Source organism: Syngnathus scovelli, chromosome 8 (genome assembly GCF_024217435.2).
Source record: "Syngnathus scovelli strain Florida chromosome 8, RoL_Ssco_1.2, whole genome shotgun sequence".
NCBI lineage: Eukaryota > Metazoa > Chordata > Actinopteri > Syngnathiformes > Syngnathidae > Syngnathus > Syngnathus scovelli.
This window is the reverse complement of record NC_090854.1, coordinates 8,746,458-8,765,810: the sequence shown is the minus strand read 5'-3', so window position 1 is coordinate 8,765,810 and position 19,353 is coordinate 8,746,458. Positions and strand designations below refer to the sequence as shown.

The following is a 19,353-nucleotide window of genomic DNA, read 5'->3' as shown; positions in this document are numbered from 1 at the left end:
GAAGAACTCAGCTATTCACGTTTGGCTGCAGTTGAGTTGGCGCCACCTGGTGGCATCTTCTCATCAAGGAACTGCTGATGTAAGTTGAGGAGCTTCATTGCTAAAGAGACCAGAGCCAGGTCATTTGGAGATTAGATTAATAAAATAAAACAATTGTATTGTCACTACAGGAGCCGTGAAGCACTATATTCTTCATATTGGTTGTTACAGACATACAAACACTGCTGAGATAGCAACCATTTTTTTTATAGATCTTTGAATCACTGAGTGTTTACAGCATAGGTGGTCATCTTATGCATGGAGGACATTCCAGTCTAAAGAGCTGCAAGAATGTTGGAAAATATAGATTTTGAACATGTCAATCATGCAGATATGAGATGAAGACAATGATGCTTACATTCTAAAGATGCGATTGCTTCGGTAACATGAAATTAAAGAAACATGGTGCAGAGAAATAAAACATTTGGCTTGTACAGCCTGTGAGGCAGATGTCGACATGCCAGAGATAAAGACAGGATTTCATTTTCATATTTAAGGCATCTGGTTGAAAAAAAAAAAAAAGTTTGGTGTTTTGCGAGTATAGCTCTGATGTTTTGACCTGTCCCAAAAAGCAGAGTAGGAAATGATCAGCTGACTCATCCTTCAATAAGGAACGCTCAAGCCGTCATCAGATCAAGGTTCGTATTCACGAACCCTCCGGTGGTCCCTGAACACAGCCGCGCTGTGACATCACGCGGCCAGACGCTGTGCCGCCAGCTCCTCGGCATCATCTCGGTTCTCATTGATCTCTGCCAGCGTGCGGACGAAGCGGCTCCATTCGTCATTCCGCGGAACAGCGATTTGCTGGGGAGGGGTGAAGCGAGTTTGGTCAAATTTAGGTCGCCATCCTCACATTTGACTCTAGTAAAAATCAAGCTTACTCACCTCTCCAATGTCATACACTAGGACTCGTCCGTCCGAATCTCCCACAGCAATTTCTCTTCCAGATGGAGCCCATCGGATCCTGTTGAGAGCCGGGTTCCCATCCACAGTCACGCTAGCTGTTGGGACCTGACAAGAAGTGTGTAAGAAAAAAAAAAGAAAAGTTCACAGTTTGCCAAACTTCTGCTTATCGTCAAGTGTGTTGCGTTCACTGCAATGTGTGATACTGTTGCACCTCCGTGTCGTTGTTGAGGTTCCACAGGTCCAAGTGGCCCACGCCATCGACGCAAGCGAACAGAGCCGGGTGAGTCGGAGACCACATGACGTCATAGACGTAGTCAGAGTTGTCCTCGAACGAGTAGAGCGGCTTGTTGTTCTGCAAATCCGTTAACGTGTCGATAGATTCGTACGACATTTACCTGTTGCCATATTGCATTGTATCAATGGCCACGTCTTACCTTAGTGCTCCACAATTTGACGGTCCAGTCAAAAGAGGAGGTCACAAAGAGATGGGAGAAGTCCAGCGGTCCAGCGGCCGTGTGACAGTCGATTCCCGTGATTGGTCCATGGTGGCCCTCAAACATTTCGCTGATGCCTGCTTTGCTGTGGAGCACACAGAAAGACAGTAATCTTCAAGATTCAAGAGTTTTTTATTCGCCATGTTTGAGCATGCCAAACAAGGAATTTGACTTCGGTAAATCACAGCCTCTGTTCAACATTTAGGTGACTAACAACAACACTCAGGACATGTGAAGAACGAAAGATATTCTCAAACACCCCCTGATCTTAAACTCCCAAGAGGGCAAGGAAAAACTCAAAACTCCAGCTAGGGGAAATGAGAAACCTTGAGAAGAGACCACAGATTTGAGTTTATTTTGGATTGAGATACAAGACTGTGACGCCCAAGGATCATTCCAGAGGTACGACTGTATTCAACACCTTCAAATGACTCCCCTCCACCACGCACTGTTATCCAAATGAAGCTCAGATAATTAACATCGAGTGGTAAATACTCAGCGTGAGTGATGCTTATGCATTATTAAACTGCAATGACGGTATCATACTTTTGCAAATGAGGTGGAAAATGATCGGGCCTATTACAGAGGTGAATCCGTGAGCCGAGTAGCGATCATCTGCCGGGCTACTGCAGGACATTTCAATTATTTGGTCCCGGGCTAATTCGCATCTCAGCGGGGGGTTGAGATTTAAGCCGCATTTGCAGGGGTGGAGGGGGGGGGGGGGGGGGGGGGGGGGAGATCATCCGGCATGAGCGCAGCTGTTTAACGACAACGGCTCTGGATGAGCTGCAGGTTAAATCCTCCCTGGGACGCCAGGCTGTTAAAATGAAAACGTTTAAAAGGGAAAAACTGATTCACTTCCTTGTTAATGTTGAACGAGCTTTATGTGGTCAACTGACAGGCGGAGAAGAAAAACATGGCCAGTAAAAAAACAGCTCAAAGGAGTTTTGCGTTGCTGTGATGTCTGAGTGTTTCTTTTTTGGAGGCCGGTGGACTCACCTTCCGTGACGACACGACATGTAGACGGAGCCGTCCTCGCTGCCCACCACGAAATTGTTGACGTCTCCCAACGGGAAGGACATGGAGGTGACGGCTACGGCTTTGGATTGCTTGAACACCAGCTCCATGCTGTCCTGTGTGGGGAGGGTGGGGCTTTGTCAAAACACACTCAGCCAAACACAAATGTATAAATTCCACTCATTGCAGTTGAAACCTGTGGCTGAGAGAGCATGTCCAGGCTCCAGGAGCACATCTTGCCATCGGTGGAGATGCTAATCAAGTTGTTGGCGTTCTGGGTGCCGACCACATTGACGCAGTAGACCGGGTGCTAGACAAACAGCGATGTTAAAAAATCGCTTATGGAATGAAGGTAAGACAGCAAGGTTAGCTTAAAAAGCTAGCTACCGTATGCGCGGCAGCAGATAGGGGCGTCCTCTGCACCGGAGTCCTCTTGTTGCTCCTGTTGTCCCACAGAACAATTTGGCCCGAGTATGTGCCCCCGACGACCATGTTGGGGTGGAACTTGGCGAAGGAGGTGGACATAACTGCAGACTGTCAGAAAGAGGAACTTAAAGATTAGAGATTACATAAATCCATAACTGTTCAGACGGTCCAAGTGCGTTCAGTACCTGACAGTGGAAGACGTACTCTGGTGTGGTCTTCTTGTACTTCATGTTCCACACTAAAGCCACGCCGTCTGGCTCGTGAGGAGCGTCCATGTTGTTGTTGTAGGAGGCAACTAGAAGTTCGGGGTACTAGAAAAAAAAAAATCAGACAGAATGACACAGTGGCTGAAGACTGGTGGGGGGTGAGGTAACCCATTAATCTTTTGTCGCCTTGAATAATCAACACGGAATGCAGAGTTTGTCTGCACAATTACAAATCGGAAGGGCATGGATTTTCCCACTAGGCAGGTAAATAGCGTGAAGGAAAAAAAAAAAAAGCTGGCATTCAATCAGTGTCACAAGTCATTGCGGAATCATGCATGAAATAACTCTGGACGCCAAAGGAAACAAATCATTACGCTCTTTGACTAAGTGACAATTTGGGTGGGACCTTAAACTTTCATTCCTGAGGGACTTGCAAAGTAAACGCTGTCAAACTCTGGCTATGTAATCATAAAACATGACGGCTGGGAAAAGTTAACAGCCAATTAGCCGCGGCTTTGTACATGAACTTCTGTTTGGGTAGACAAAGTGATGTTGGATACTATGTGGACAAAAAAAAAAAAGAGAGACCTGAGGCGACCAATCCAGACACGTGACAACGCGATGCTTGGACCAGCGTTCATCTGTGAATTGTCTGTTGAGCGAAAGTTTTGTTCCGCCCTGAATTTCACTGTGGAAAAAAAAAAGATGACAATACAGCATGTCCATGAAATTCCGACTGGGAAGCTCAACGTGAGTCGATTGTTAGGATGCGATGATTACCCCTCCTTCTCTTCCAGGTCGCGGCCGCTGTAGTCGAAGAAGAGGTCCACGTGCTCCGACAGAGCTCGCTCGATGATGCGAGTGCTATGGTCGAAGAAATTCACAAACTCCTCCGAGTGCAAAATCTGCAATTTCTCCTCCTCGGTCAGTTCATGGAGGGTCACTGGGGGAGGAGAGGGGGGGTTTGGTGAAAATGTTTTGATAGATTATTGTGTGACGTCACCGTTGCTTGATTACCTTCTTCTTCCTCATTGAGGTCGGGCTTCTCGATCGGTGTCTCGACGACGGTCTGTGGCGGAGCGACTTCTTCCTCCTCCTCCTCATCTGCAAAACAGTAAGTCCATTTTAAAAGCACATTTCTGCAGCCTGATTCATAAAATAGTATAATCACATTCCTTTCATGAATGCAGCATGTTTTACAATAATGTAGGCCGTGATTATACACAAACACTCGAAAGGGAGAACAAAGTCCGACACCAATTTTCACCTGTCTTTCACATCCCCTATTCTCTTCTTTCAATAAAAAGCTTCTCCCGGTGATTATGGCCAACGCAAAAGACTTTTGGTATCTCTGCCTTGCATTTGTTAGGTCTGTCAAGCTCGACGTTGCTTTTCAAAGGGATGCTGCGTCTCAAAAGCGGCGAGGTTGTCATTTGTGTTCGACGGACACGGCGCAGCGGGTGTCTTGTTGTCGCAGGCGGCCCGTTTTTTTTTTTTTTTTTTCCCCCCTAGCTGTTAATGAGACTCATTCAAAGGCGATCCGAGTTGTCAGTGTAGCCGCTCTCTTCTGTGTCCTGGAAACTAGTTGGCCCCTTCTAGCAGGTGCCCGAGCTCCATCCCATTGGTCGGAGCAGATGACGGCACGGTGCAAAGGCAGATGGCCACGTCTGGATTGTCTGAGGTTCTTCAGAGGTGGCACGGTGATGATGGGCACAGAGGTTTTCCGCTCTGCTGCTTCGAGACAAGCCCCCCCACCCGCCCTGTGTAATTACCAACCTAGCAGGAGGTCCTGAAACTTCTATTCAAGCTCAGATAATGTACAACAAACTACAGGCCGGAGCAGCTGGGAAACTGCTCGCTAGCTTCTTTCAAAGCACATCTCCTAAAGACGCTATACCGCCCGAGTTTTGAAAAAATAATAGTCGGTTCTTGCAAGGATTTATCTTGGGCTTACGGCTAATGTAAGACGACGGCACGGCACGGCACGGCACGGCACAGCAGGATTTCCTTCTCGTCAAGATCATCTAAATGATAATGTCAGCCGTCACTTTGCCTATGAAGTGATTTATGCCCTTTACGGAGAGAAGGACACTTTTGGGAAGAACGTTATTGAGCACGCTGATGAGTTTATCGTTTTGAAGACCCCGTGTCGTTTCAAGGTATGGAAGGGCCATATGCTTTTGCGAGCAATGGGAGAAGGTTCAAATGTTTTCTTTCAAGGGCCTCAATCAGGCTTTGGGGGGAAAACAGTAATCACCCAGCCGCACTCGTCAGCCCTGACGAGGCGAGCCGGCCGCGGCAATCAACCTGCCAGGCATTAGGAGCGGATAGACAATCTGAAAATAAAGGGTATAATGCACCTGCCAGCCAAAATGGCCATTTGGAGAAAAGCTAGTGATCCCGGTGACCCAGCTGGGGAGGGGGGGAGTGCCTAGTGAAGGAAAGCGGGAGGGGGGTTACATTTAACAAAATTCACCCGGGTCTTCGACGTCCTATATAGCAACACCTCCTTTAAAAAAAGGAGCCTATTACGCCTTTTGCGCCATTTAAGAAATAAAAAAAAAAAGCTTTTGGGGGAGCGAGTGCAAAGATGGTCTTGTGTGAAGGCAAACACGGCCAGTGATGTTCACGAATACAACGAAACGACCTTTGCCCCGAGGAGCCGCAGGTGTCTTCCTCTTCCTCAGCACAAAAGTCTGAAAGCGACGGCGCGCGCGAGCCGCTTTGCAAAGACAGCGGGCTTGTTACGTTGCAACCTTTTGCCGGGCTAATCAGCCAAAGACGCAGTGGGGAAGATCATTTCTCGTCTCCACAAATAAGTAGCTTTAAACAGCCCTTTTCTCACTTTAGACAAAAGACGGTGATTAATCCTTTCAAAGACATTGCAACATTTACAGATCAGGAAAAAAAGCCAGTGCAAATTACACAACAGAAAAAAGCTGATTGGTCGGATAATACTGGCATTAAAAAATAAAAATATTTATTGTGGCTTGAAACTAATCAGAATCCCAAGGGATTAATAAAGTTGAGTCTAAGTCTAAGTCTAAGTCTAACTAATCAGGAAAAAAAAAACAATCTAGGGTCGGGGAGAGACTTTGATGTATTTAAAAAGACCTGTCCCAAGACTTCTGCTCAACATGGAGCATGTTCATTGATAAAAAAGTAGCAATTATGTGCACAACCACCAATAGGTAAATCATAACGACCCTCCAAAGCGAGAACCTACCCACATCTCTTCACACAATAGGTATTTAACCACTAAGTGCATAAAAGGCAACTAAATTCTAAAGTGGCACTTGAGCTGAGAAGGCCACAAAGGGCTTTTGTGAGTTGAAGTTGTGACCTTGCTCGGAATCTAGAGTGATTAAAACAATCCCATTCCATTAAACGCCGGATTGACTAAACCGCCGCGCGTACTTCTAAGCGCGACAAGCTTTTTGTAGCTCTGCGCCGGAGCGCCGCCACCCCATTAGCACCTCACACTCCAGCGTGACATCGTCATCGGTAATTACAGCCTCTCGTTAAGGAACGGATCCCCGATTCTGCTTATTGTGAATCACTCCGGCCATCAACAGGCAAACAAATATGCGTTTACGAAAGTGGAGGTGTTAAAATTAGGGAATTTTTTCAAATCAGATAGCGATGAAGCAGCCTTCATTGAAAAGATTATAATCCCTGGAAAGTTTGTAAATTAAGCACAGCACTAGCTAGCTAGCTAATCGATAATTGTTGAGGGGCGGGACAACACGTGCAGACTTCGTTTTAGCCACGCCAAAAAATGCTTTAAAAAAACGCACACACGGTGTCACCAAATGTGTTTTGTTACGTGCGGTGGAGAGAGAAGACAGGGAAGCGAGGGACTTGATGAAATGATTACACGGCGGCTGCGAGGCGAAGCGGGATTCAAAGCTGCTCGAATCCATCTTTGTTTAACAATGTTTTACAATAGCCATAAAGAGTGATGTGAATTATTCTTCTGTTGAGGGATTTTTTTTATTATTATTAAATTGGATCTTTTTCTCTTGCTGTGTCAGCGCAGTTTTCTCTACATAACTCTTGACCCAACAGCCCTTCCATGATGTTTAAAATCCTAAGCAGGCTTTCAAGGACGGCGAAATGGATGCGTTCAATGATGCAAGTGAATCAAGCAGACAAGCATAATGACAGACTTGCGCCAGACGGTGAATTTGTAAGAGCTTGGAGATAGTTAGGACATCTCGAAATGGACGAGAGTGGAAGATTTTTTTTTTTCCTGTACTTTCATCTTAGGGCTCGCTCACAATCACTTCCGGAACATTAGTTGACTCTGGTCTTAGGTGTTGGTCAAAAAATATTCTGAAATCATTATTTTCATTTTCTTTCTGATATAGTAATATACTATGTCTAATTTTGCTAACACGGCTCCAACTTTACCTGCTGGGAAAGGTATGTTATGCTAGCAAAGCGGTATCAGTGTCATAGTATCGGAGCATTTGTGCATCAATCGTTTTTTAATGTTCTCAATTTATTTCTCATCTCTTCAAAAGAAATCTAAAGGATATTTAAAAATCGTCTTACCTTCTTTTTGCTGTGTTATGACAGGTGTCTGGGTCTCTTTTGTATAAGACACAGTCTCCCGTGGAGGGAAGTCCACCTGAGTGACTTTGGCCATTCCAAGTTTGGAAGCGCCCCGCCTAGAAGCAGAAAACCACTCAAACCACTACACAAGCAACAGTCGACAATTTCAACTCCTTACCAGAAAAATCTCAGATGGAATGGCAAGTGGCTCAGATTAGTTTTACAAAACCAATGTTAACATATCTTGCGCATGCAAAACGTGAGTCGTGACAAGTAATCATGCCGTAGATTGAGAGAAGGGAAAATGACCAGGAAAGGAGAGAAGAGAGTGTCCAGTACCCCAGCTCAGAATCAGAATGAAGTTGAAGAGTAGACGGGTCAGAGTCCCAGTGTAGAGTCCTGGTTAGTGTCACAGCAACAAGGCGGCATTAGTGAGACGCACGACCCAGCACAAACCAGGAGAGGAAACAAAGTTAGCAAAACATGCACATTTACAAAGGAAGGATTGGGGAGACACAAAAATGAGTACATTCATATAGGGAAAAAGTCTGTAAATATTTGTCGTTTCTGAACTTCTGGTTCTGGATACAACTTTAGTTCTTTCTTAGTAACAAAGGGGTTGTAATTTGATCTTTTTCATCTTGCTTGAAAATTCAATTACAATTCCTCATTGATTGACTTTGAGGTGTGAACGCTCTCACGCATGGTAAGGGGGGGGGGGGAATCTGAGGGAAAAAAAAGAACTTCCGAGTGTGTGACACAAAGTGTTAACGTGAATCCTAGCTGAGCCTCGGGGAGAAAACATGACCTCCATGTGTGTAGGAAATGGCCGTGCCGGGTGAGGGAAATGAGTCAACGCGTTAAAGGGGTTCAGAGGGGAGGGGGGCTCCTTGGGTCTGATGGGACTAGCTTGAATTTCAGCCTAGGGAAGGAGCTCTAATTAGAGGTTAAGAAGTCCCCCAGGCATCACAACAGCCTGTTTTTTTGTTAATTCCTAAATCAACCACATGTAAATCTAATAAATGAGCAAACGGCTGGAGTAAATTTCTTGTACTGTACCTTGGTCCCGGAGCTCCATCCGAGTCCTGGCTCCCCGTCTCGCTTAAGGTGTCTGCCGATTTGGCAGTTGGAGACGTGGGAGGAGCGGCTACAGAAAGAAATAAACACAAAAACATATTTCTATAACATGATGATGGCCACAATAGAATTGTGTTGATGCAGTTGTACTGCTAACACAAACTTGGTTTCCAAATACGGCCAGGAACTTGGACGTGCTAATTTAAGTCAAATATTGTTTAAATAAATGCCGTGATATCAGAATGAATAATAAAACAAGATTATAATTTGTGTTTTATAAACTATAGACTAAGGGACGTTTTGTTTAATAGAGCTCTACTGCCCCCTGCTGTTCGCAAAAGCGACAAGGATCTGTTAGCATATACTGGGGAAAAAAACATTAGTTCAACTGACTGAAAGTGAGACTGATTTTGCAATACAAGAATGAAATTGGAAGTATTAACTAGATAAGCCACATACCGACAGAAACATCTGAGGCGATACCAAAACTTTGTAGCAGGGCATCGGCTTCATTGCGCTTCTTCTCCAAGTCAGACTCTTCATGGTGAACGGCAGTATCTTTCAGTTGATCTGCCTATTTTATAGTGGGAAAAAAAGATGTCACCAATTCAAGAGAATATTGTGTCAAATTTACTAACCTCCTTTTTTTTGCGTTCCTCTTCCTTTCTTTTCTTTTCCTCTCTGATTTGGGCCAAGCGTTGCTTCTTTCTTTCAAGCTCCGCTTTTAGTTCGCTTTTGTCAGACATGATGCTGCAGCTACATAGCATAAGAGAGAGAAAAAATAAATAAATGCTGAGTGGATAGTATCAGCACATAGATTTCAGATCATATTTTTTCAATGTGGTACGCTTGTAGAACAGAGATTTTGATCAACGCAGCTTCTCTTATTCGGTTCCTATTGGATCTCATTGTATTGTGCAGATTCCTGAAAAAATGCATGCCTTTAAACTATTTCTATTTAACAGAAAACTCGAGATCAGACAATTCCGGAGGACAGCAATGATTAAAGCCCCACCCTGTGCAATCGGTAACTACAATTTGACCCCTACGAGCCTCTTTGTCAAAAAGCCAACTGGTTTTCATTTGATAGTGCAGATACGCGTATTTTTACTTGTTAAATTCATAACAAAAGTTCGATCAAATATTGAGATCCCAGCTTCGCTTCGATTCAGATTCAACTTGAACTCTCTCCACTACAGCTACTGTTAGCATTCCCTGCTAAGACCGGCTAATTTGCTGTCATAACTTTATGTATACAACGCGTACTGTAGCACAACATACATACACATGTCAGACTAGAAGTTTGTCGTTTAATTAAAACGAGATCTTGCAGAATCCAGCGATTATCGAATTAGCAATTAGCATTGACAGCTATCTAGGTCCGCAGGGCTGTCATGCGCTAACCGATCAAATGATCGGCGGCTAAATGAAGCATTAGAGCCAACTCAAACTATAAAATTAAGCTAAATTTAACAATTACATGCTACTACAACTCGAGTAGAAACATTTGGTAGCATACGAACCTTTTACTCCGTTCGGGGCCGGTGGATCTTTACCAAAAAGCAAAACAATCTAGTTTCATGCCACGTACGGCAACCGCGAAGAGACAAAACAGACGACTATTATAATACACAGTAAAGAGAGTCACATTAGAATCTGCAAATATTTATTGTAGAATTAGTCAAATGATATTTTAATAATTGAAAGATGGAACAATACAAGAAAATCTGAGAATTGTGGCTAATTTTGTGAGCCATGTCTTGTCACCGTGGGATGGGGGGAACGAAATTTCGGTTTCTTTGTGTGTCTTTGGCATGTGGAGAAATTGACAATAAAGCTGACTTTGACTTTGATATTTATGAGAGCCCTTTTAATATGGTCATAGTGCAACAAATTCAACATCTACAATATACAAGAAAAATATGACATATATCACATATGAACGAAAATACAGCATCATTGACTATTGGAAAAAGAATGTACATTCATCGTAAACCGGAGACAGTTGCAGTTTATATTGAAATTCAGTTGACCTGATCATCAAGTTTATTATTTCTCCTTCGGATCTCCCCAAAGCCTTCACCCTCTGCTTCTTCTGAGACTTGAGACAGGGTTGGACCCACTTTTATGCTATCCTCACCGCCCTCGTTGGAATGCAGACTATGCTCACTGGGCCGCTTCCAAGAATTTCGAGTAGCAATCCAAAGGATTAGTGCTCCGAAAATCACCAGAAAGAGCCCTAGAATGTTCACAAAAACCGCCTCTGGGGGTGAATCTTTGTACTTGGGGTTACTCCTAGGAAGAGATAAGTAAAACAAAGTTACATTTACTGTTTAGTGAAGCTTAGTGAAGCTGTTTTCTGTACTTACAGGCCAAATATGAGTTTCTCAGTGATGCCCATGAGTGCCACAGCGATGACGGAGGTGAAGAGGAACAGGCCACAGTAGACATGAACGGGCATAAAGGCTGCTCTCCAGGATATGGGTGTAAATGGAATCAAATACAGGCCGACCCCTAAAACGAGCTGCATAAAGATATATTCGCATTTTAATTATACAAAGAAAGAACAGGAAAAAAGAATGCATTCACCTGTAGACCGTAGAGTATGACAGCTCCCAGGCCCACCCAGCTGTGCAGACTGTACATGTTGGGGATTTTGGAGGTGTTGTGAAAGTCGAAAACCGCCACTGTTCCAACTATAGCAAAGACGAAGGCCACCAGGTTCAAGCTTGCGTGGATAAACTTCATGGTGAGTTTGCTGCACTTCCAGCTCCATGGTAGTCTGTACACGATGATGGCTGGAAGAGAGAAAGTCATTTGAAGTGTTTCATGTTTGTGTGTTTCATGTTAAAGTCCCAAGTTAAAGTCCCAATGATCATCGTCACACACACATCTGGGTGTGGTGAAATTTGTCCTCTGCATTTAACCCATCCCCATGTGATTTTGATCCATCCCCTGGGGGAGAGGGGAGCAGTGAGCAGCAGCGGTGCCGCGCTCGGGAATCATTTGGTGATCTAACCCCCCAATTCCAACCCTTAATGCTGAGTGCCAAGCAGGGAGGCAATGGGTCCCATTTTTATAGTCTTTGGTATGACCCGGCCGGGGTTTGAACCCACAACCTTCCAGTCTCAGGGCGGACACTCTACTACTGGGCCACTGTTGTGAGAGAAAAAAAGAATTGTCCATTTGACTTGCAAATTATTCTGCTTACTTATAGAGTTTCATATGATATAAAAATGTGTGAAATACTCAAAATGTTCATTTAGTAAAGTTCATGTGTACATGACGTACAAATATTGACAAAAGGAAGAATTTATTTTCACAAGATCTTTTATTTCTGTGTAAGTTAAAGCAAAGCAAAGTTAGACAAAAACTGGAAAATCTTGTTTGGGTTGAGTAGAAACCCAATCTCACAATGGCTATTGTTTCACATCCTTCTGAAAAACTCAAGTGCGTGTCAAAGTAATTCTAGTATATTGCGCGGTTCCTCCACAAACGAGTTTGGAAACATTGCACCGCTGCACATGTGTTCTTGAACGGCTTGCTAAAAACGGCCACGCCTCCTTCCTTCCACGCACTTCTGCAATTGTGTAATAATATCAAATCGTCCGAATTTCTTTGGCCGGAGAACTAAGAATGGAAAGCACAACTCACCCAGACCCTGCAGGATGATAAACCCGCAGATGTTTAACACCGGATGCCAGTTAAACTCTGCTTGTCTCCCGTCCCAGGCCAGACCATTTTGAAAGTGAAGAACCCAACGTAACACGAAGATGATAGCGAGAACGGCGAACAAAGCGGCAGACGACAAGGTGACCAAAAATTGCCTGTAATTCTCCATGTTGGTCTCGTTTGGTCTCCGGAGATCGGGATGACGAAGACGATGATGAAGAGTTGCAGGCTGTTGTGGACAGACTTGAGTGTGAGTCACGTCGCGGGTGGCTGACAAAAATCCTCGGAGGAGGGGCGTTTTCTAATTGCAGCTTACAAAACTCACCATTATTTACTTTCCCACTTATGACACAAATTTTATAACCCCCCCACAAAAAAAAAAAAAACTGAAGCATAAAAAAACGAAATGATTCATTTTTTAAAACAAAGTAAATGTTGGCTCAATCAATAGATCCGTCTATCTACTAAAAAACAGCATAAAAAATAATGATCAAAATAACATGTTCAAATATTTTAGTAACGGTATGACAATGTTTTAATTCAATAAAACATACAAATGAATCCAGTATACTGTACAAAGTAACAGATTGGAACAATGAAAAACAGGCCAAATTCTACTTTGGAAAAGATCTGGCGTCAGTCTTGAGTTTGTAAAGGTAACAGCCAACGTCGCTGTTCCGATGTACAATATGAGCAATCGTGTCCTTGTCAAAGATCAGATCATGTCGGAAAGTCTGAAAGCAAAAATGAAAGTTCACGTCGTTGCATGCTCACGTGCGGACGGATACTCACCTCATCCCAAGGTTCCAGCAACTCGACAGTTTTCAGTAACTGTCCGCTCTGGTTGTCGTGCAGTTGGATCCGAACGTGTCCCTCCCTCTCTTGGCTGCTGGTGGTGACCACCACTGCCAAAAGGTCCAGCTCGTCCTCATATATTACCGTCCGGAAAGTCTGAAAGAAGCATTTGTGCGATCAAATAATAATGGCAAGTCTCTCTCTGAAGAGAGTCTGGAGCTCAAAGTCTTTTCGTACCTCGTAAAAACAGTCATCATCAAGCTGCTGGAATCGTCTCTTCACTGTGCGGCCTGAAGAGGTGACAGTGATTTGCGAGGAAGGCTGCAGGATATGTTTTTTTAAATTATATAGGAGCATAACTCTTAAAACATTCATTTCAACCAAAGCAAAGCACTTACAATCTCGTTCCGCTGTGTCACTATCGAGAAATCTTCTATTACCTTTGACGGCAATTCGCTGTTGCGCTCACCGAGGATTTTAAGAACGCTGGCAGGAGGGGAAAAAATGAAAACGTATTCATTTATGTATGCGTACTTTATATTGAAGTATTTCTATGTCCTACTCACTTTATGGTGCTGGGCCCCATGTGAATGATTCTTCCTGATTCATCAGGATGGAAGAAAATCATATCGCTCTCTAGAGCGCAACAGTCCATATTCTGTATTCCGTTAATGGCCTAAATTGATTTTAAAAAGGGAGGGGGGGAGTCTTTTAGCTTGGGAACATTATGATGCGTACAATGCAGCTCAGGGAGGAAGCTATCAAGAAGGTATGTAAACAACTGGCACCTCCCCCTACTTAATCTGTCTGACATTTCCCTTCAGGTGCTGAGCATTGCTTGAGTACATTTGAGTTCCAAGGAACAATATTTATTCATATGTGGTGTTAAAAGTTGAGTTTTTGATACCAGAGTGCTGTCTTTGAGTGAGCGGAAGTGGTGAGTCCCTTGGTGACATTTTTTTGGTGGTGTGTGAATGTAATGCCAAGGAAAGCCTCCAAATTGAACACCATTGCTGGAGCAAGACACCTCAAAGAGCACCGGAGGGCAATCTGTGTCATTTAAAAAAAAAAAAGTTCTACTTCTTGGCCAAGAGTCTTCGCCAAATATTTATTACAGGCGATTAAACGTACCTGTAATGTGGATATTTGTCGGAATGCCGAATGGAACGTCTCCCACTGTTTTGCCATTGAGGAGTGAACTTGGCTTTCCGAGCGTTATTTTTTCCACCAGGTACTACACAAAAAAAAACCCACTTAGTTGCTGTTAACAATCTCAAAATAGTTTCCTCCAAAATATACAGTATATTATGGCTATTTCATTTTTTAAAATTATTTTCTGGTCAATCATCACCAGGCATATTATTTGAAGAATTAATAGAACACACACACCTTTTGCAGAATGTGCTCAAAGCTAAACAGCTTCAATGCTTTTTTGCTGTAGGACACAGCCAGGACACCCTGAGATAAATCGACATCAGTTATGCCATTCCCGAATACCTGCAGAAAATGAAATAGGGCACTAAATACTGCACCCTTGCGATATTCACAGCATGTTACAAGACCAAGTATGCTGTGCTAGCGTGCAAACCTGCTTGTTGATTTCCATCATGGCCACAATTTGTAAGGGGAAAACTTGGAATATGGCCAAATGCATCACAGCATTCTGGGCGGTACCGGCCTGATCAAAAAAGAACAAAAATGAAGGAATTGTTGCAGCGAATCACCCTTAGGGCTGGACTTTTATTTTGAAAACATACAATCTATTTATGGAATTGTAACCAAATGACAAAATAGTTTTTACCTGCTGCTGTAGGGATGTGCTTTTGTTTAGAATTGATTTAACATAAAATAGCTCTTGAGAAACATCCCAGTTTATGTACCTAAAGAAAAATAGCAAGAATAGCAACATGAAGCCCGTATACTTTTTTTTTAATAGCCTAAAACAAAAAGCTAATTAACCCGAATTTGTGTTTTGAAGAGAGGAAAACTCTCTCCAGCTCCTGTCCCGTTGAGTCTGCTAAGCGATACAACCAATTATTGGCTGTCAAGCACAAGAGGCTGGGCTTCTGATCGGAAGGAGACGCTAATGTGGTTTCCTGCCAACAAAACAGATTCAACATAAATGTGGAGATGAAGTGACGATAAAGTTTAGTTTTGGGCATCGACTTACAAGTGGGCTTTGGCACAGCAAGGTATCTTGAAACTTTTCCTTTTTAGATCGCTTTGGCAACTTGTAGAGAGCGTGAGGCTTGGAATGAACACTGTTAGAAAAGTAATGTTGTCAGTTGACAATAAATAATCTCTGCAATGCTAATGATAATAAAATGATTAAATGTTGTACTCACCAGCTTAAGCACTCGAGGTAATTTTCCAGGTAAATTTTACCATTTTCATAAAATATTGCGGATTTGGAGGTATTGCCCCACGCGACACAGAAATTCCTATTATCCTGTATTATGGTAACAGATAAAAAAATTAACATGAATAGAAAATACAGCAGCAAATAAGTGCTATTGTATTTTGTTTTGCATTACCCCCAAAAGGATGGCTCTCAGGACCTTTGTATTGAGCCTTGTTAGTGTCCCACCATCTCCGATACCTCGTTCTCTCCAGCTCAGCACCTCAGCAGCATTTACTTTTTGTTTTTTTCTCCAGTAAAGCGCCATCATCTCGTAGCATTTCTTCCAACCTTTCAAGAGAGTATCTGCAAGAAAAGTGTTTTCAAGATGCAAGATTCAAGAGTTTTTATTCACCATGTTTGAGGGTACCAAACAAGGAATTTGACTTCAGTACGTCACAGCCTCTGTTCAACATTTAGGTGACTAACAACACTCAGGACATGTGAAAAATGACAAATATTCTCAAACATCCCCTGATCTTAATTCTGATCCTGATTCAGCATCTTATACATGCAGAATGACTGAATGAATTAAGAATAAGTAAATAATAACAAATAACATGACTTATTATTAAAAATACCTGATGTGTTATGAATAACGAATGTGGCATTTTAAAAGGTAAACAAAAAAAATGTACCCCACTTCTCATTGGCACTGACGTATTACGTCACAATCCAGCGACACACAAACGAGATCATGTACGCATGCGCAAAAGCAGGTGCCTGCTACTCCACATTACAGCCAAATCGGGTGATTATGGTATTTTTTTTCTCACTTAATAACTTTGTACCAACTGTGTTCGGAAGATCTTGGGTCTGGGAACACTCTTTTTGTATCGTAAACACGACTACATTCAATTAGCGACCTTAGCTTAAGTCAAGAGGCATCATAGCAGACTGAATCGGGTAGATCGGGTTGAAAGGCTTTCGATCCAGTTTATCGGCAAGAACAAAACGGTAAAGGTACATTTAATGACGTAATGTTTTTACCGTAGTATCCTTGGAGGAATGTTTAGTTTACTTGTGCCTCCTTGGTCTTGTTTTGATAGCTGGTCTGCTTCTTTCTACGATATACGTCGACTCAACACCGTTAAGACTCACTGCTGACACCATCTGGTAGGAAGTGTAACAGCAGAAATAAAGAACGAAATCATCGTACAAACTTGCTCAAATATCTGTTAACTAAAATATTCTTGTTGGGGTTTTTTCTTCAGAATAAATGCATCACTTTCGGAGCCTCGATTTAGCCACTCTGGAGAGAGTCATCAGCAGAGTGTCTACACGTTTGAAGAGCACAATAGAAAGACCCTCAGCTCCACTGGGGTCAAGAATTTTGAACAACCCTGATGACATCTATAAGCACAATATGTGGTCAGTAATGACAGAAATATGATTGAAGTGCAACCTTTAAATACTTTTTTGTAAATCTAATGTGTGCAATGTGTCTTGTTTCCTTTATATGTTTACAGTAGTTGTGTAATTCTTACTGTTTAGGGATCATGTGGAGTGGACAGAGGCGGACAAACATAATGCACAACTAAAAGCTGCTGAAAACTCCAAGGTGCACATTCCATTAGGGGAACAAGGCAAGATCTGTGTTTAATATCAAATTTCAAAGCTATCAGCCTTGAAATTAGAAAAAAAGTGACCTTATTCTTAAATGTCACAGGCAAATTCGATACAGAAGCTCACCACTACTGGGATAGGTTTTACGAGCTCCACGAGGATAAATTCTTCAAAGATCGCAAGTGGCTGCTTTTGGAATTCCCAGAACTTCTTCCATCTGATTCCAAAAGCCAAGAGAGGGGCTTTGAAGGAGAGATGGAGTCTGAACACCAGCAACGCCACAGCCGTACACACTTTGACTGTACTTCAGATCATCAAAAAAATGAAGAAGCCATGGGACTGACTTACCCTGGACAACATGCCTCTTTCAGGATATTGGAGGTTTTTGCAAAATACTATTTTGTGAATGATGATAGATATAAATAATAAAAAGGTTGATTTTTATCAAAGGTGTAGTTATGCAGCTCAACTGTATATCTTTACAGGTTGGATGTGGGGTTGGCAACAGTGTATTCCCAATTCTTAATCATGTCAAGTAAGTGTCCTGCAATTCATATTTGATATCTTCTGAGTATATTATTAACATTAAGTTTTAATTTTGTTCACAGGGAAAACAGTGCATTTTTATACTGTTGTGATTTCTCCCCATGCGCTATTCAGCTGTTGAAGGTAACAAGTCTGATGCATTTTCATGCTCTAGTAAATAACCTTGGGAAAGAGAACACTGAATAAAATGAATTCTTTTGTGCCCCTCTCATAGAGTCATCCCGACTACGACCACTCTGTGTGCCACGCTTTTGTGCATGATATTTGTAAGGATGAAGGTTCTCTTCCCTTTCCTCCACAGAGTCTGGATGTTATTCTTGCAGTTTTTGTGCTCTCCTCTATTCACCCAGACAGGTGGGTGAAGTCGACTGCAAAAACGCAGTAGAAGTTATTTGAGTATGGTGTTAGCATAAATCTAGCAGACTTCAAAGCCCACTTCTGGTCAGTAAATGAGATCTCATCAACAGGATGCAAGGAGTCGTTAACAGGTTATCCTCCTACCTGAAATTTGGAGGGATTTTCCTTTTTCGGGATTATGGACGATATGATTTGTCACAACTCAGGTTTAAGAAGGGTGAGTCATGGAGTTGTTGGACACATACGACAGTGTTCTTTATATAATGGCTTGCATGGACGTAGTCTATTAATAGGTGTCGTATTTTTGCTATCAGGTCGGTGCTTGTCAGACAATTTCTACGCGCGAGGAGATGGTACTTGTGTTTATTTTTTTACAAAAGGTAAGAAACGACAATGATATGCTTACTTAATCGGTCCTTGTTGTTCAAGATAATGAACAACAGCCCCGTTTGACTGTCTTTAATGTTCACAGATGAAGTTAATGCTTTATTTACCAACGCTGGATTGGAGGAAGTTCAGAATCTGGAGGATCGACGAATTCAAGTTAACAGAGGGAAAAAAGTTTCAATGCACCGGGTGTGGATGCAGAGCAAATACAGGAAATTACATCCAAGTTCACCCTGTTAACACCCTGTCATGCACATTCTTTTAGTGTCATTTAGAGCGCTTCTTTACTTTTATACTTTGGACTTGAGCAACTGTGATGTCATTTTCAGTCGCTATCAAGTGTCAAAATGGCCACCCCCTGAGATGGATTAAAAACAAGTATTTTCTGCTCAGGAATCATTTGGTGATCTAACACCCCATTTCAACCTCTTACACTGAGTGGCAAGCAGGGAAGAAATGGGTCCCATTTTTATAGTCTTTGGTATGACCCAGCCTTGGTTTGAACCCACAACCTTCCAGTCTCAGGGTGGACACTCTACCCCAAGGCCACTGAGTTGGTGATCATTGTCTTCCACTATGGTTTTGTATGAAGTTGTTTTGGGGTTTTCTTTACAGTGTTATGGTACTTATAAAAATTGTATAGACAAATGATATAATTGATAGTTATGGTGTAGAGTTGGAGGGACACAAAAAAAAAATCCTTTTTGGGAGGTGTAACAGAAAGAAATTGAGAAGCACTGATAAAAATATGTTTTGTTTGTATTGTGTATACTAAATTGCACAAATCGTGTATTTTGCCATGAAAAACAGTATTTATTTTAATATTTCGAAGTGGTGAATGTTTCATTTATTTGTTGTTGATACGAAACAAAAAACATGAACTTGATTTATTTATTTTTTATTTTTTTGC

The 19,353-nt window shown here is 42.5% G+C and overlaps 4 protein-coding genes across 15 annotated transcripts; 1 reads left to right on the top strand and 3 right to left on the bottom strand.

Moving 5' to 3' along the window:
- Positions 1 to 225: 225 nt before the first annotated feature.
- dync1i2a (dynein, cytoplasmic 1, intermediate chain 2a) lies at positions 226 to 10,362 on the bottom strand. Of its 3 annotated transcripts, none has more exons than XM_049727502.1 (17): positions 10,246 to 10,362; positions 9,361 to 9,478; positions 9,182 to 9,296; positions 8,705 to 8,792; positions 7,985 to 8,044; positions 7,646 to 7,761; positions 4,106 to 4,192; positions 3,869 to 4,031; positions 3,677 to 3,776; positions 3,068 to 3,193; positions 2,844 to 2,990; positions 2,653 to 2,766; positions 2,439 to 2,572; positions 1,380 to 1,524; positions 1,157 to 1,297; positions 925 to 1,050; positions 226 to 843 (listed from the first exon to the last, which is right to left on the bottom strand). In XM_049727502.1, exons 2-17 carry the CDS (start codon positions 9,466 to 9,468, stop codon positions 730 to 732), a joined length of 1,884 nt encoding a protein of 627 aa, XP_049583459.1. In that variant the 5' UTR covers positions 9,469 to 9,478; positions 10,246 to 10,362; the 3' UTR covers positions 226 to 729. The 3 variants fall into 3 exon arrangements, with proteins under 3 accessions (XP_049583459.1, XP_068507791.1, XP_049583460.1); XM_068651690.1 differs by lacking the exon at positions 10,246 to 10,362 and adding an exon at positions 10,008 to 10,137; XM_049727503.1 differs by lacking the exon at positions 7,985 to 8,044.
- A 208-nt stretch (positions 10,363 to 10,570) lies between these two features.
- cybrd1 (cytochrome b reductase 1) lies at positions 10,571 to 12,563 on the bottom strand. Its single transcript, XM_049727568.2, has 4 exons — positions 12,377 to 12,563; positions 11,312 to 11,520; positions 11,092 to 11,246; positions 10,571 to 11,017 (listed from the first exon to the last, which is right to left on the bottom strand). Exons 1-4 carry the CDS (start codon positions 12,561 to 12,563, stop codon positions 10,747 to 10,749), a joined length of 822 nt encoding a protein of 273 aa, XP_049583525.1. The 3' UTR covers positions 10,571 to 10,746.
- On the top strand, positions 12,386 to 19,274 carry mettl8 (methyltransferase 8, methylcytidine). 10 transcript variants are annotated; one of them, XM_049727544.2, is made up of 11 exons: positions 12,386 to 12,534; positions 16,637 to 16,703; positions 16,802 to 16,958; positions 17,082 to 17,173; positions 17,257 to 17,534; positions 17,639 to 17,688; positions 17,762 to 17,822; positions 17,914 to 18,053; positions 18,167 to 18,273; positions 18,371 to 18,436; positions 18,529 to 19,274. In XM_049727544.2, the coding sequence occupies exons 3-11, from the start codon at positions 16,807 to 16,809 to the stop codon at positions 18,681 to 18,683; spliced, it is 1,101 nt and encodes a 366-aa protein (XP_049583501.1). In that variant the 5' UTR covers positions 12,386 to 12,534; positions 16,637 to 16,703; positions 16,802 to 16,806; the 3' UTR covers positions 18,684 to 19,274. The 10 variants fall into 10 exon arrangements, with proteins under 10 accessions (XP_049583501.1, XP_049583502.1, XP_068507793.1 ...); XM_068651691.1 differs by lacking the exon at positions 12,386 to 12,534 and adding an exon at positions 15,859 to 16,007; XM_068651694.1 differs by lacking the exon at positions 12,386 to 12,534 and adding an exon at positions 16,267 to 16,338.
- Positions 12,906 to 15,867, bottom strand: dcaf17 (ddb1 and cul4 associated factor 17). Its single transcript, XM_049727511.1, has 14 exons — positions 15,724 to 15,867; positions 15,535 to 15,638; positions 15,360 to 15,450; positions 15,149 to 15,285; positions 14,991 to 15,069; positions 14,778 to 14,867; positions 14,579 to 14,686; positions 14,321 to 14,423; positions 14,097 to 14,239; positions 13,756 to 13,865; positions 13,588 to 13,675; positions 13,427 to 13,510; positions 13,187 to 13,345; positions 12,906 to 13,128 (listed from the first exon to the last, which is right to left on the bottom strand). The coding sequence occupies exons 1-14, from the start codon at positions 15,856 to 15,858 to the stop codon at positions 13,009 to 13,011; spliced, it is 1,551 nt and encodes a 516-aa protein (XP_049583468.1). The 5' UTR covers positions 15,859 to 15,867; the 3' UTR covers positions 12,906 to 13,008.
- Positions 19,275 to 19,353: the final 79 nt, after the last annotated feature.